General features: G+C 44.3%; 1 protein-coding gene across 1 annotated transcript in view; it reads right to left on the bottom strand.

Annotated features, from left to right (window-relative positions):
* NID1 (nidogen 1) overlaps positions 1-17,173 on the bottom strand; it is a 97,213-nt gene that overhangs the window by 48,324 nt on the left and 31,716 nt on the right. The window contains exons 6-10 of the mRNA XM_036919310.2: positions 14,981-15,232; positions 12,811-13,011; positions 10,509-10,754; positions 9,354-9,497; positions 4,313-4,438 (exon numbers count right to left, since the gene is read on the bottom strand). Coding sequence (XP_036775205.2) covers positions 4,313-4,438; positions 9,354-9,497; positions 10,509-10,754; positions 12,811-13,011; positions 14,981-15,232 — 969 coding nt within the window. The remainder of the gene's footprint in view (positions 1-4,312; positions 4,439-9,353; positions 9,498-10,508; positions 10,755-12,810; positions 13,012-14,980; positions 15,233-17,173) is intronic.

Here is a 17,173-nt window from a genome sequence, read left to right on the forward strand (position 1 = left end):
ATATCACACTGAAAAGCTTCTGTACAGCAAAGGACACCATCAATAGAACAAAAAGGTACCCTACAGTATGGGAGAATATATTCATAAATGACAGATCCAATAAAGGGTTGACATCCAAAATATATAAAGAGCTCATGTACCTCAACAAACTAAAAGCAAATAATCCAATTAAAAAATGGGCAGAGGAACTAAACAGACAGTTCTCCAAAGAAATTCAGATGGCCAACAGACACATGAAAAGATGCTCCACATGGCTAGTCATCAGAGAAATGCAAATTAAAACCACAATGTGATATCTCCTCACACCAGTAAGGATCGCCACCATCCAAAAGACAAACAACAAATGTTGGTGAGATTGTGGAGAAAGGGGAACCCTCCTACACTGCTGGTGGGAATGTACATTAGTTCAACCATTGTGGAAGGCAGTATGGAGGTTCCTCAAAGAGCCCAAAATAGACATACCATTTGATCCAGGAATTCACTCCTAGGAATTTACCCTAAGCATGCAGCAACCCAGTTTGAGAAAGACAGATGCACCCCTATGTTTATCACAGCACTATTCACTATAGCCAAGAAATTGAAACACCCTAAGTGTCCATCAGTAGATGAATGGATAAAGAAGATGTAGTACATATACACAATAGAATACTATTCAGCCATAAGAAGAAAACAAATCCTACCATTTGCAACAACATGGATGGAGCTAGAGGGTATTGTGCTCAGTGAAATAAGCCAGGTGGAAAAAGACATGTATCAAATAATTTCACTCATCTGTGGAGTATAAGAACAAAGAAAAAAGCTGAAGGAAGAGAACAGCAGTAGACTCACAGAATCCAAGAATGGACTAACAGTTACCAAAGGGAAAGGGACTGGGAAGGATGAGTGGGAATGGATGGATAAGGGGGAAAAAGGGGGTATTATGATTAGCAGACATAATGTAGGGAGTGGGGGCGTGGGGAGGGCTGTACAACACAGAGAGGACAAGTAGTGATTCTACAGCATCTTACTAGGCTAATGAACAGTGACTGTAACGGGGTATTTCAGGGGGACTTGGTGATGGGGGAATCTAGTAAACATAATGTTCCTCTCCTCATGTAATTGAACACTAATGATACAAAAAAAAAGTCAATGTTACAACTTTAAATAGTTTAGTTTTAGCTTTTTCATTCTTAGAATACAGAAAGTACATTTTTTTGGTGAATGTTTCACATAGATTAAACGGCAAGTATTTCCTAAGGGTCTTGCTGGCCACTGCACTACCCAAAGCTCTGCTAGTCTTCCTCAATCGTCACACGGAGTTTCCAGATGGTCTTACTGATTGTGCTTATTCGAAGAAGAGTAATCCTAAAACCAGGGTGGCCCTGGTCCATTGCTCAAGCCAGAAGCTGCTACCCCAACAACCTCAAGGTGAGCTGACATACACGTGGGGCACCAGCGTGCTGGGTGAGCTTCCTCAGAGGCTCCTGGCTTCACATGGGGTCAATGTCCCTGCAGCTCTGGCCCAAACCCATCAACTAGTGGGAAGCTGCAGGGTGGGATGGAGATGAAAGTTTTGGAAAGCAGAGAAAACTAGGCTCAGAATGGTAATTTTAAAATAATTACAATTAAATTTTAAGTTGGGGTTTCACTTTCCTAGCACCTTCATTTCTGGAGGGATCCCTGAAAAAGGACTGTGCCCCCACCCAGCATGAGCAGAACAGGTGGCTGGCCGTGCAATGCTGCCGCCCACCTGCTAGTGGTCCCTGAGAGACACCTGAAGGCTGGCTGGGGCCTGGAAAGGAGCCAATGGGGGAGAAGGAAGGACCTTCTTGAGCTGTGCACACGACGTCAAGTGATACAAGGAGAGGAAAGAACAGGGTAAACAGAGCTCTAAGCATGGTGGCATCACATATCTCTAGTTACTTTAATGTCTGAGAAGACTACAAAATTGAATTATTTACAATAATTTTTGCTAACAGTATGACAGGCAGGGGAGGGGCAACAGGAACGCTGGCTGAGGCAAAGCTAAGCCATCAGCCTAAGCCTGGCCCTGTTCCTGCCCTTGCAGACAGGCAGGTGCCCAGAGCTGTGTACTGCAGCACGCCACCCAGTGAGGGCTGGTGGGACCTCACTTTCCCCATGCTGGGTGAGCCAGGCCATGTATCACAGGGCCAGGTCCACCCAGAGGGGGCATCTGTATCTTCACAGAAAGGTGATTTATGGGCAAATTGAGGCCCACCTTTACTTTGTGTAAACAAGCTTTGCACATTCTAGTTGGCTGTAAAAGTTTGCACCCAGCAGAAAAGAGAAAGCCACAGGTTGCCAGATAGGGAAGTCCACAAAGCAGCCTGTCTCATAATGGATGCCAGTCCTCATGCAAAGCTATACCTCTGGGCAGCCCCCATGCCCTGCATAAGCTCGCAGGCCCTCACAGTGGGTGGGCCACAAAGCTGGCCTCCTAAACTATCTGGATTCTTTCCTCCCCATTCCCTGCTCTGACCTGGTGAGAAACCTTCCCAATACAGGCTTCCAATCTATGATACAGTTTTAATATGAAATTTCAGGAGAGGTGAAACTGACCATCGAACAACTCCCCAGTAGCAAGCCACAGTCACTCGTTTGAGTGTGTTGAGGCAGACCTGGTTTTACCAGGGAGACACCTCTCCACACAGGGAGTCTCAAAGGCGCTGATGAAAAGGGGCAAAGAGGACAGAATTGTGTGGGGTCTCCAGGCAGCAGGGCAGCAGGGAAGCTCACAGTAACGCCAGGTCTTGGTGGAACCTAAAGATCCTCAGGTGGTCTTCCCATTTGTTTCTGAGCAGTGTGATCCATGATTTAAACAGCTTACTCAGAATTTGATATGTAAACATGAAAGGCTGGAGGTCAGAAGGGGAGGACCAGAGTCTGCCTTCAGCTTCCCTGGGTCCTCACTGGCAGCAATTGAGACATCGTCAAGAGCTCCATGGGTCACAGTAAACCCCTGATCCAGTCTAAGCAGCTCATTTTACAGGTGAGGAACTGAGGCCCAGAGAGGTTAAGCATCTTCCTCCAAATCAAATGCCTAGGAGAAGTCTGCTCCCCACCTGCCCTGCCCCCACCCTGCCCCGGCAGGAGTGTGGATGGCAGGAATGGGTGGATACAGAACCCAGGACATCATGCCTCAAACACATCTATCCCAGGACTTCCCCACCCAAGGCGTGAAGGAGCCATACCCTGAGTTTCAGGCAAAATGTAACGTAAATGATGCAGCTGTGAAAAATGAACCTTTGAATCTCCTTTATCTCCAAAACCAGGGAAGGAAGTCAGGCCAAATAAAAAGAAATTGTTCTTAATTAAAGAAAAAGAGATACAGTAACTTTAACAGAGCTGAAATCTCAACTCTGTGCAAAGGGGACTGGCGTCTCCAAATTCACAGATGTTTGGGTCATACTCAAAATATGAGAACTGCCTGTTCCCTCCCGCCCTCAAGACCCTGCCGCACCCCAGGACCTCGGCAGCCTCATCGAAGTTTCAAGACAAAGCAAACAGAAAGTATGTTAGGGTTTAGTAAGCAGCAAGGAAGGGGTAAGGGATGGTTCACTGATGACGTGAAAGAGGAATCTGTTTTAAATTGGGAAGAAATGTTGATTTCAGATGGCCCATTCTGCCTTCCAGACCTGGAAATCTCTGAGAACCTTTGAACTTAAAATTCTTGCAACCACTAGGGAAAAAGTGGAAAAATCAAAACAATCTGGCTTTTTGTGGTTGGCCCATCTTCATCAACCTAATGCATAATTAGCCTAATTAGCAGCCTAAACTCACTTTAAAAAGGCTAAGAAGTTATGTTATTACCTGTGACTTGTAAAACTGAAACCCATAAATAGAATCTTAATAGAATCTCAATGGAATCTTAGATGTAAATCAGGAAGAATTCAATCTAACACAGGTAATGACACACAGGTCTATAATATAGTCCCTCCACATGAATCTCAAGGCCACTAATTATAAGGAGGAACAAGTCTAATTGTTTTAATAGTTATTAAAAGAATAATGAAAAGAATTAAAAGTTTTATAAGAAGGGGAATGTAATACAAAAGTTGACAACAGGCAAGGTGCTGGTTTTACTAGTGCAGACAGTAACATTGCTTATTCCCCGTACATGTGACTCTCCAGGTAGTTGGTGGGAGGGAGTGAAGTCTGATTGTCTTTGTAAACTGCAAAACAGAAAAAAAAAACCAACAGAGCCCAGCACCTTCCATCTCAGCCAGGATAACTACCTGGGACAATACGTTTTAGACAGGTGTTAATACACACTCCATGAATGAACGTTTTGTAAAGTCACTGCAGGACTTACCCACACATGTTCCCTCCTCTGAGAACTGATAGCCCTCCACACACTCGCAGCGGAAGGTTCCTGGGTGATTATTGCAGATGGCGTGGTTCCCGCACACCAAGGGCTGTTCTGAACATTCATCAACATCTACAGCAAATTTGTAAGATAAGCAGACTTTTTAAAAAAACCTCTTCAGACAAACTATAATGATAGAAAACATCCTGGCTACGAATGGATCCATTTTAAAACAAACTTTTCTATAGTCCAAAAATAGTGTTAAGTAAGATTTTTGCCCCGTGTGTAACTTTAGAGAGTGATCCCAAGGCTTCCCTCCTACGTAAACACATGCCTCCCTTGCCTTGCGTGGGATTAATTACCGAGCCCAGGGCCCACTAACATCAGATTGGCAAATACACATTAGAAAGATGTGCAGACAAGTTTCCAGACTCTGGATAAGTTTAAATATGCTATTGTTAAAAAACATTGCCTTCCTCCAATACAGTTACAAAAGGAGTTGAATAGTTTAAAGCCTAATTATGAATTTTTGAATGTTAACCAGAGTTTAATGCACTAAAAGGAAAGCCACTAACTCATAAGACTGTAAATGGACTAGTAGGGTGATGTCCTCTCATGTCACAATCCCATGGGATAAGCAAAAACACAGATGCTTTGGAGCTGGAAAAGACTGGGTTCCAATTCTGCCCACTTTACTTACCAGTCTGTGTAGTCTTGGGCAAGTTATCTAACTATTTAGCCTCAGTTTCCCCATTGGTAGATAAGCATCATATTACTTATCTTGAGGGGTTCTTCTGAGGATTATGGAAAATGGATGCATGCTAGAGGAGCATCTAGCACACTCAAGAAATGTTGCTATAATCCGAGTTTTAGGGATTCACCCTACACCATATGCCATGGGGGTGGATTTGGCCAGTTCTAGAAACATGGCCCTCAGACGGCCACTGCAGTAAAGCTGGTCGCCCCAGACAAGAAACCAAGCTGGTTGCCTGTCCACTGATGGACTGAAAAAAACAGTCGCACAAAGTCCTTCCCATGCCAAGTGCATTCTCAGAGCGTAAACTATTATTTCTGGCATTTCTAGAACTCTGAGACTCATGTGAGGAAGACTGCATAATGGCTAAGACCATCCAACTCCCCTGCTTTAATGTAACTCCTTCACACTTGGGGGACAAAACCTCATGTGCCCACTTCTGATGCCAGCCAAGCCAGTCATCATTAATAGATAGATGCCCTGCTGGCTTACTAGACAATGCACAAGACAAGCATTCTTGCCACAGCGGCCCCACAGTTTGACCAATACCCAGGGCAGAAACCCAAACCAATGATACTGAGCCTTTTGGAAATAAATTGCAATGTATATTTCTGTGAAATGTTTAAGATACAAGATCTTAGCCAAGCAGACTGCTTCAGGCACAGCTGGGAGGTTATGGAACAAAGCGACTCCCAAAGCAGCTTCTTTATGAGCTGGGGTTGGTGGGGGAGGATAAACAGCAAGCCTGGAGTTCATGACCCCATCCAACAGCTGCTGCTCCAACAACATAGGAGGAAAAGATTGTTCTGGCTCTCTGTCTCTGCAGGAGAACTCTCAGAGGACATTCCCAGTGCAGATGCCTGGACACGCTGCATAGACCGGCAGGGTCCATGGCTTAGACTCCTCTGCCAAAGTGCAGCAGCACAGAGCAGTGGCTTTCAGTCACAGCGACAGTACAAAATCACCAGGGAGCTCTTCAAAGCTCCATTCCCCACTGGAAGGTTTACGGACAGGGAAGCTGTGTGTTTCAAAAAAGCTTCTTAGGTGATCAGGAGGTGCTCATCTTTCACTCCCTAGCTGAAGAACGATTGGCAAGTAGGATCTGGGGGCCCTTGGGATAGAAGGGATGGTCCCTTAGCACCGTATGGTCCTCCATCCAAGGTGGACAACACCTTTTCTTTAGAGCAAGACCCTAGTAATGTCCCACCTAGTAGCTCACAGTCTTTCCTCACAGTTTGGAAGTCCTTCCTAATGTCCTTCCTAATTGAAATCCTCCTTTCTGTAAATTGAGGCTAGGTCTTTAATCCTTTCTTAGTGGAAATAGTGAATTGGTGATAACTGTCCCTCATAAAATATTAAAATATCTGCTTGAAAATTATTGTTGTTATGCAGTATCTGGCCAACCTCTATACTGCGAAGAGATTTCCTTTCACATAAATCATTCTCTAACCCAATATGAAAATCCCGGATAATTCTTGCTTCCTTTTTTCTTTTATTCAGAGTGGTTACTTTTCACATATTTTCTACAACTCTAAATTTCTCCAATTTGTCCTTTTTATAAAGGCCAGGGTCTTCGAGGAGAAGAATCTCATGATTGAATTGATAAATGTCTTGTGGGCCCTCAAAATTCTTCAATGAGAAATCATCTAAAACTATCTCTACAGACTCCCACTTGAGACATATATGGAAACCATTCTGCCAAGCACCAGATCTCTCATTTAACTGGTGGGAATCTTCTCCAAATTACCTGGTCCATTACTGTACTATATAGTATCTAAGCAACACCAGCCTTGTATGGTATGTCATCTGTCATTACATCAATGTTTGCGCACTCAACTACAAAGGCTCACCCTCACTGTCCTCTAAGACACTTTGCAGGTCAAAATAATACATGAAGTGATCTGACTAATGCAATTTCTTACCAACAGCCTACTGTCTTGATGCATTAACACTCTAAGGCATGATCTAGTGATCCAGAACAAAAAGCAGCCTGCCTGGGAATATACCCACATTCCATGGTGCTAATCTGCCAGATCAAGGGCTAACCACAGGACAAAAGTGAGTCTACACATGATCACCCTCCTCCCTGGACAAGGACATCAAAGGGGTTTCTACTACAGCAACAGATTACACAAAGGATGGCCGGCCGTGCCTTGTGAAGTGAAGCAAGCATGGCCATTGTGACAAACTCAGGCACCAAGACTGAAAGCAGACAGAGGTTCAGCAGCAGCAGCTGGGGTATCACTTATGCTCTGATGCTCAGTTGGCCTACAGAGTTGAAGTGGGGCTACATGAAGACTCAGGAGGTTCATGCTTCTGCTGGGGAAATGAGGGAGTTCACCATCCTTATGGCCCTGGGAAGGCTCTGCTCCCACACATGCACTATCATTCTGCTTCAAACTACCCTTAGCCAATCCAGCTATTCAAGGCTGTTGGGCTATTCTGGGAAATACTGGGGAACTCTGATGATCAGAGGTGACTAGGAACTATGTCCCCTTCCCAGAGGTATGTTGCAAGCAAAGTGAATCTCCAACTGAATCCTACCACCATGTACAAAGTTACTGGCAACATGGCTAAACAATTACACAACCTGTTCCTGTGAGTGCCATGATTTCAGACCTTACATAAAGTTTCACCCTGAAGTGAAAACAGCAACACCCTGACAGCAGGACCTGCAAAACCAGCACGTTAAATCTTCCCTTGACCGGATGCACTAGAGGCCACACCCTAAGTTTGGTCCCCAAATTCTACAGCTGCCAGACACACCAGATTCTGATATCCCAGTCATTCAAGAGGGCTGCTCAGCTTTCTGGCCAAGCATACATGAGTACACTACTCACTTCACTAGGGAAACTGACTTCTTGCTTCCATACACTTGTCAGTGAGCCAGCCCTATGTTGCAGATTTAGGCAACACTGGTCGAAGAACTTGACATTCTTGCACTAGTTGCTCTGATGAATGGACTCTTCATTGAGTCAGGAGCCAATTAACTGCCCCTCAGTAGTAGATTAAAGTTTAGCAGCAAAAACATAAGAATCAAGCCTGTCTATGTGGCAATATTAACAATTAAATTATAAGTAATAATGAGAAAGTGGCAAAATTCACAAGCTTGAGTCAGAGATTCGAGTTCCAATGTTCCAATGTCTGTGGCTCACTCAATGAGCCTCAATTTTCCCATCTTTAAAAACAGGAATGAACCTCCCACCCATTAGGACAGCCACTATCAAAAAGAAAACAAAATAACAGGTATTGGTGAGGATATGAAGAAACTGCAGCCTTTGTGCACTGCTGGTGGGAATGAAATGGTACAGCTGCTGTGGAAAACAGTAAAGCAGTTACACAAAAAAAATCAAGACATACCATATGATCCAGCAATTCCACTTCTGGATACAGACCCCAAAGAGTTGAAAGCAGGGACCCACACAGCTATCTGTACATCCACGGTCAGAGCAGCATCATTCTCAATAGCCAAAGAACTGAAGTGACCCGAGTATCCATGCATAGATGAGTGGATTAAAAAAAGTATGTGCACACAGTGGAATGTTATTCCTGCCTTAAACAGGAAGGACATTCAGACACATGCTGTGGTGTGTGGACAGACCTCGAGGACATGGTGCTAAATGAAGTCAAGTCAAACAAAAGGACAAACACTGCATGATTCCACGTAGATGAGGTACCAATAAGAGTCAGGTTCACAGACAGAATGTAGAATAGCTGGCGGGGAAGGGAATGGGAAGTTGTTTATGGGAACAGAGTTTCAGTTTTGCAAGGGGAAAAAGAGAGTTCTGGAAATGGACGGTTGCCCGACAACATGATCATTCATGATGCTGCTGAACTGTACACTTATAAATGGTTAGGAGAGTAAATTTTATGTGTATTTTGCCACAGCTTAATATAATTATAAAGAGACAGAAATGAAAGAATCTGTCTCATTAGAATCACTGAATCAGATGAGGTGGGGTTTGTGAAGCAGCTGTGTGCCCTGGGGCATGACAGGTATGGTTATATCATCAGTGCTGTAAACAGTGCTGACTTAGCTTTGCCTTGCCTGTGTCTCTTAAGGGAAGGGAGTGTGGCCTTATAACTCTACTCTGCCCCTTAGACTGTGCATTTGGTCAATGGCAAGAAAGAGGCAGTACACCTAACGCTACCGAGGCAGTGCCAAGCATGGGCAAACCTTGGGCACGGCCTGCCCATCCTGCACCCCCGCACCTCCCGGCTCCCTGCTTGACAGAACCTGGACACCTGCCCCTAGCCTGTCTCCCCCAGCCCCGTCAGAACTGGTGGCTGTACCATAGCAAGTCTGCCCATCTCCTTGGAAGCCGACGGAGCACTCGCAGGTGAACTGCGTCCCGGGGCCAGGGCGGCAGGCTGCGTTGGTGTGGCACCCGTGAGTGCCAAGATAGCAAGGGTTCTGAAGGGCATCAGGGGAGCCATCTGTGAAAGCAGAGACATGAAAGCAAGTGAGTATTCAGCAACTCCTGAAGCTTTCCTCCTCCCACACAACAGCTGGTGACCAGGAGAGCAGCAGAGGGTCCTGGACCAGGAAACTAGCCGAAATCCCATGTCATCAGCAAATAATATCCCTCTGGAGCCACACCTGTTTTTGTAAATAAAGTTTTGCTGGGAGCCAGACACACTCACTCACTTGCATGTGGTCTGTGGCTGCCTCTTTGCTATGGTGAGATCCTGTGACAGACATCGTACAACTGGCAAAGCCTAAAATATTTACTATCCAGCCTTTTAAGAAAAAATGTGCCAGCCCCGGATGCCTAGAGCTACAATTCTCAGAGGAGGGGGACAGACACCTGCCCTCCTTTACGGAGTCCAGCAAGGACAGGCTTGATCAGCTGGAGCCATGGCCTGAGTATGGAGGGAGAACCAGCAATCACTGACAAAGAGAAAGATCTTATGCCTGGACCCTGGGGCTATAGATTTGGACAATGTGAGCTCTAGCACTGAGATGCCACACCAGCTCCCCACATGCCAGCTCGTTCCATGCAGCCAGAAGCACCCCCAGACCTCAGCACCCATGACATGCTGTCCCAGGGCCTGGAGTGTGTGGTAGACTCCGCGCTGGACTTTCATCAGACTTTATGCAGATTTCCTCAGGCCCTGGGGACATATTCCTTTCAAGTTTGAGTACTAGAGTGTTTTAAATGCTCTCCAAAGCCAAGTGTAGCCTTCTAACCATCTGCTCTGGAAGGTAACTCAATAGGCTAGCATTATTCATTCTACCCCAAATAGAATAATGAAGAGGCCTTAGGTTAGCAGAACAGCAGAACATTCCTAAGAATGGGAGATGACAAGACATTTATTTCTGTCAGAGACATTTTAGCATAACTTTCTTCTTTTTACTAAGAGTAGGAGATGAAAACCTATACGTCCAAGAACACAAAGATACACATGAAGGCACACGTGACGCCCATCTGAGCCACCACCTCTTACCCCTCACAGGACCGATGGAGTTGCTCAGGGCATAGCGCAAGATCCTCTCTTCCTGGTTATACAGGACAAACACGCTGTCCACCGAGAGCTGCTGGGTGCTGGGCAGGGCCGGCTGGGAGTCATCGTGGACACACTCCTGGAAGGTGATGGTCTGGCGCCACTGGTAAGTGTAGACCTGTGAAGGGGTGGTGCCATCTCTACCTGGCTCCATCACTGTGTACTCTCGGGTGGAGGAGGATGTGATCACTGGGACGTGGGGGGTAGGCGGGAGACAAAGGAGAAATCTTAAGGATGCAAGAGTCTTAACCAAGGGCTTTAAAACCACCAGCAGTGTTCCCTGTCTGTAATACTACCAGAAGTGAGATCAAATAGAACAAGTCAGACCATTGATTTCTGTGTTGGGACTCATTCTGCTCCCTAGACTTCCCATAGTATTATGGGTATTATTTCATTAATCATATTTCCTCATCAAGTACTTCTCTGTAAGTTCCTAAGTCACCCAGAACCAACCCAGAGATTCAGGTCTGGCGGAAAGAGCACACACATGGAAGGAGATACAACTGAATTCACACCTGGCCCCATTCCTCACAAAGTGGGTGATACCAGGCCATTTACTAACCTCTTCAGCCTTGGTTGTTTTACAGCATGGCTTGGGGTGAGGATGAGACAATGTATGCAAAATTTCTGGAATCAAGCAGGCTAATACTGTTTTTAAGATAAATTAACATTTATGGAGCATTTATCAAGTGACTGGCAGAGTGCTAACTGCTTTACACAGGCTCTCTCACTTAGGGTTCAATAAATAGTGGCTGCCATATATAACCCTAGTTCTCCAATATTAAAAAATATCAGATTAAAAAAATGAGATAGTAAGTGGGTTTTGATAGCCAATTTCTGAAAAATTACCAAAGCACTCTCAGCAAACTTCAACAGAGGAGAAGAGAGACAATTTTTCCCACTCAGAACACAGCCTGCTTTGCACCCATTCAACAAAACTCTCCACTTCTTATTTTTTTAAAAAACAATAACAGAGTCTTTATATTTGTGTGTTCTGCTGCACTGCACACTAAAAGCAGAGGATAAATAAAAGATGAGTGTATAAGTTGCCTCTTGTCCAGCTCCCACGTGCTGGGCTGCCAGAAACACCATCTGGTTGCAGGCTGACTTCAGGCTGCAGTCCCTCTGCTCATTGTACCTTCTCTTCACCCGCTCCTGTTCCCACCCAGCTCAGTGCAACCAAGCTGCAAAGCCCTGGTAACTGGTACAACCTCTCTGGATGGCAATTTAATAAAGGCCTTTAAAAAGTTCCTATTGTTGACTCGTTGCTTCTATTCCTAGAAACTGATTCAGGAAAGAATCAGAACTTTGGTCAAGATTTATGATGAAGATGGTCATTTCAACTCATTATGAGAAGGGAAAATGGGAAATAACCTAAGCTTTAGAAAATAAAATAGTTTAAATTAACAGCCATACAATAGAATTATACAGATTCATTAAAAAGTGTTTTCAAAGTCTACCTAATGAAACTATAGAATATTCATGATTTGCCAAAACTGACTAGAAAAGTGAAGATTAATAATAATGTGGTATGATTGCAAATAAAAGCTGTGTCCCTGACTGTAGAATATATAATAATATTGCATCAATGTTAAATTCTTGATTTTGATTATTTTACTGCAGCCACATAAGAGAATGTTCTTGTTCTTAGGAAAAAAAACATGAAGTATTTAGGGGATGAAGGATCATGATGTCTATAACTTGCCTTCCCCCAAAAAACATATATGTGCAAGAAAGGGAATAAAAGGAAATGTGGCAAATGCTATCCATGGGTAAAGCTAGGTAAATGGCTTGTGGAAATTGTGCTATTTTCAGCTCTTATCTAAGTTTGAAATTACTTAAAGTAAAAAGTTAATGTGATATCCATGCTGTATATTGCATCTAGAACTTACAGTAAAATTATTACTTTACTTTGAAATTATATTTGCCATATTTATCTTAAGATGTTATATATATGTTGGGATATTTCATACATATATGGGACAAAAGGCTGAAGGGAAATTTAAATCTAATAATAGGTACTGGTTTTACAATTACGAGTTAGGCTTATTTTCTTTTTTTGCACCAAATCTTCTGTAGTATGTACTGTGTCTAAAATTGGGGGAAATGGTGATTTTCACCAGGTAACCCGCCACGGATTTCCCTCTCTGAAGCTCTAGGACTGCACCAGCTCAGGGGTCTGCAGTGGCCAGTCTGGAGGCCTGGCCTGGGCCAGGCTGTTCCCGGTGTGGGGCTGGTGGCTCACCTTGGCGGGAGTAGTGGTAGAGCTCCGTGTAGGGCTCGATGTGCACAGAGGAGCCAAATGGGATCTGTGGCACACGGCCCTCCAGCTCCGTGTCGATGGTCAGGTGTCCATGCTCATCAATGCCGCTGAACCGTTGCTTAATGATCAGCTTGCCTGGGTGCCCCACGAAGGTCACTTCAGCCTGGCGGGTGAACTCTCCCCCTGGAAAGCAACAACAGTCTGTCACTTTGGCTCGCCACCCTTGAGCCAGGCCTGGGCTCAGAGTGTGCAGTCATGAAGGCAGAGAGCACTCACACCTCCTCTGCAGGTGCTTTAGTTGAGGTGAAGCTGGTGGTGCTGAGGACAGAACTGGGACATCCATGAGGCCCAACTGAGTCATGCACAGAGGAGAGAAGCTGCTTCCCAGCCACACACCAGCATCTGAGAAAGGCTGCCTCAGGGGCAGAGCTGGGAAGAGCAGGGGCCTGGGGTTGTACTCCTAGGGTGCTAGTTGCGTGAACTTGGGCAAGTTACCTAACCCCACTGAATATCCATTAGGGATACAATCTACCTTGTGGAATTTAGATGAGATAAAGTAAGTTAAAAAGTGCTCTACCCAATGTCAAGTGGTCCAGATACCAGTTACGGTGATGACTACTGTCATGGCTAAGTCCTGGTCAGGGTGGGCGAATCGCTCGGGGCGAACCATCACCAGCCCCAGAAGCCATCCTGGAAGCACACACTTCGGGTGTTGGCTCAGGGACTCCCTTTGGCCAGTGCAAGGCAGCAGCCTCAGACAGGCAGAAAAAACACTTCCCCTTTCTGACAGCCTCTTCCCTTTCTGGGCTTTGTTTCCATTATAGCAGGGCTGGCAAACTATAGCCATAGGGTTAAATCTGGCCAGCAACCCTTAAGTTAAGAATGGTTTTTATATTTTTAAATTATTTTTAAAGTCAAGGGGGTAATATTTCATGGTATGTGAAAATTATATAAAATCGAAATTTCAGTGGCCATTAATAAAGTTTAATTGGAACATGTTCAGTCCACTCATTTGTATATTACCTATGGGTGCTAACTCTATAATGACAGAGTTGAGTAGTTGCAACAGAGGCAATAGAGCCTAAGACATTAGGCAAAGCTTAAAATATTTACTATCTGCCCCTTTTCAGAAAAAGTTCGACAATCCTGCTTTATAGTTCCTAAGTCCCAAGCATATATCCAACTGATAACACAGATCCTGGGGCAACTAAGATTGGACCCTTGCAGTAACAAAGATCTGTTGTAGGGAATTGCTAAAGTTTCCCCCAGCCCAGCTGGAGTTGATGTATGTTACAAATCATCAATTTAAATTCACCCATATGCAAAACAGCACCGACACAGAAAGCTGTGCAGGGAAGGGGTAGGGTCTGTGGATCTGAATACAAAGCTCACCTCTATCTGCAAAGGAAAGAGTTTGTGTTTGCGCAAGAACACAAACATGGATCTTATGGGATCTTTACAAAGATATATGCTCTCTTTTCCTGAAATGGCCACACTTTATGTATTTATGCTCTGTAACTTTTGGAGGGTTACCTGTGTAAAGCGTACAACCCTGCTTTCAGCAGTGTTTCCAGTGATAAACCCACGGCTGAGGTCCAGCAAGGCTGGGTGGTGGTGAGGGCAGATCTGGGTAGTCAGAGGTAGTGGCTATGTATCTGTGCCCCAGAAATACAGCTCCAGGTCGTAAGACTCATTAGGATTGTATTTATCAGGCTTATTTTACTAGCTAGAAATGACAGGTTCCTTCTCATCAAGCACATAATGAGGAAATGTCAGGTATCAGTCTCAGACTGGTTTGGAATTAGAGGCAGCCTTGATAAATCAAATTAGGGAAGCTGTGAGCCCCACACTTGGATTGTGAGGATATATAAGATGACAGCCTGTGCTTTGTTGGAGACTTCCAAATGTCCACCATGAAATCGTTCCCTGATCAAAATGCAGTTCTAGACAGTCTTAGTTAATATATATAAATGGAAAAATCATTGATAACTTTACCTCAGTATCTTATTTCCAGAGCTACAAAATACTTGTCAGTAAGCTAGCTGTCGGCAGACATGGACTTCCCTCTCCATTCACATGCATCCCCCTACCCCTACCAAAGTGTCCTAGGCACCACTGTGGGACACATTAACTTTAGTGTCTGATGAATTACCTGTGATGCTGAACCCATTCTTGAATCCATCTTGCTCGACTGCAAACATCCATCCAATGATGCCTCCCACTGGGGCCAGAGGAAGCAGTGAGTTCCCTATGGCCTCGGGGACGGTGCTGATGGCTGTGTAGGAGCGCCCGTGGCTCATCACCACGTAGGAGTGGAGGTCTGTGTTCTCAAAGACGACGGGGACCTGACTGTTCCCCACAAAGATCCTTCCTTTTACCTTGCCGTTGACTCGCTGAGGGGAACCTGAGCAAGAAACAAAGAACAAACCAGCCTTTCAGAAAAAGAATGACACGTCCAGTAGGACCTGTGCCTGTAACACAAAGAGGCTAACAGTGGTCGGGTAAAGGGCTTTGGGGTAAGTAAAGGAGTTGTTCTTCCCAAAAAGACAGTACCTATGACTGTGTCTGTGAGCCTTAGAAATTCTAGTGTCCTGCCTTTCTTCTATGTGGACTAATAATGGGCAGCCTGAAAGCGGCTCCAGTGGGAGCCATTAGGTGATGGTGGGACTTCAGGGGCAAATAAAATAACCTCAGGAGAAGATGATACTATGGGTGATCTAAAACTAGGGGACTGACAGAATCATTCCTACCCTTTGAGAGTGTAAGGGACAGAATTAGTAATTTCACTGGGACAGAGGCTGAACTGGATGGTCCAGGGAATCTGGGACACTTAGTTGCCTGATCTACAACACACCTTAATAAGCATCTCCCATTACCCAGGGTCAGGGCTGCCAGCCTGTATCCTGGATCTTCATTCAGCCCAAGCCAGACCAAACAGGGGCACAGTGGACGTCACAGACCATACAAACATGCTGTCTGACCCAAGACCAGCTTGTGGATGGGGGTGTGTTTGCTGTTCATGGTTCCATTTAGACAACTGGGGAAGAGGTGAAATCTGCTATGGCAGATTTAAAAGCTTTCTTCATAAATGCCAAATAGTATATGCAAGGTACTGTTGTGTCTTAAAAATTACACTAATAATAAATGTTAGCGTGTGCCTAGGGGAAAATATCTGAAGAGATGTACACAAAATTGCTAACAGTGGTTAACTCAGGGTAATAAGGTGAACTTTCATTTTCTATACTATGTATCTCTATAATGTTTATAGAGATATGTATTATCTCTATAATATTTATAAATTGCATTTAAACAGGAAAAGATAAGGTCTAAATAAATTAAGCTGTCCTTGTATTCTAATAAGAAAACTGAAGGTAACCAGATGACCCAGCAATTCCAACTCCTAGGTATACACCCAACAGAACAGAAAGGTATGTCCACACAAAAACTTGTATACAGATGACCTTAGCAGCATTATTCATAATTGTCAAAATGGGAAATCACCAAAATACCCATCAACTGATGAATGAATAAACAAAAGGTGGTATATCCACACAATGGAATATTAGTTGGCTAGAAAAAAGGAATGGAACCCTGATGTATGCCACAACACTGACAACACTATGCTAAATGAGAGAAGTCAAATACAGAATGTCACTTACTGTATAATTTCATTTATATGAAATGTCCAGAATAAGAAAACCCACAGTGATAGAAAATAGATTCGTTGGTGACAGGGGCTGGGACACTTAAGGGAATTGAAAATGACCATTACTGGGAACAGGGTTTCCACCTGGAGTGAGAAAATGCTCTCAAATTTGACAGAGGTGATGGCTGCACAACTTAGTGAATATAGGAACCACCATCCAACATATACTTTAAACAAGTGTCTTCATTATATCTTAAAAAACAAAACAGAGGAAGTAGTAAGTAAGTCACTGTGGACTGCTCAGATTTGAAGCAGAATTAAATTCTATCAGTTTCTGATTGCACATACCTTGTTCTCCTCCCAGATTGTAAGTGACTCTCATACCCAATCCCTCCCTCGGTCTCAGAGGAGTTTTCTGTGCACAGTTAGTTCTCAGTGAAGTTTGTTGAATAGCCCTAGACAGATGGGCTCCCACCTGGTCGTCATCACCTGTGTTCTGAAGACCTGTTGTGTTCACTCTGCCCAAGCTGCTAAACAGGGTCACTGACAAGACATGGCATACTGCACACACACAGTATTTCTGCACATGAACTATGTCTATTACACTGGGGAATTCTGTGAAGTTAGAAGAATAATATCAAAAAAATGCTTCCCCAAACTATTATGGAGACAAGCAGGAAAGCCAAATTAGAAAGACAA

This window comes from Manis pentadactyla, chromosome 8, assembly GCF_030020395.1.
Source record: "Manis pentadactyla isolate mManPen7 chromosome 8, mManPen7.hap1, whole genome shotgun sequence".
NCBI classification, from domain to species: domain Eukaryota; kingdom Metazoa; phylum Chordata; class Mammalia; order Pholidota; family Manidae; genus Manis; species Manis pentadactyla.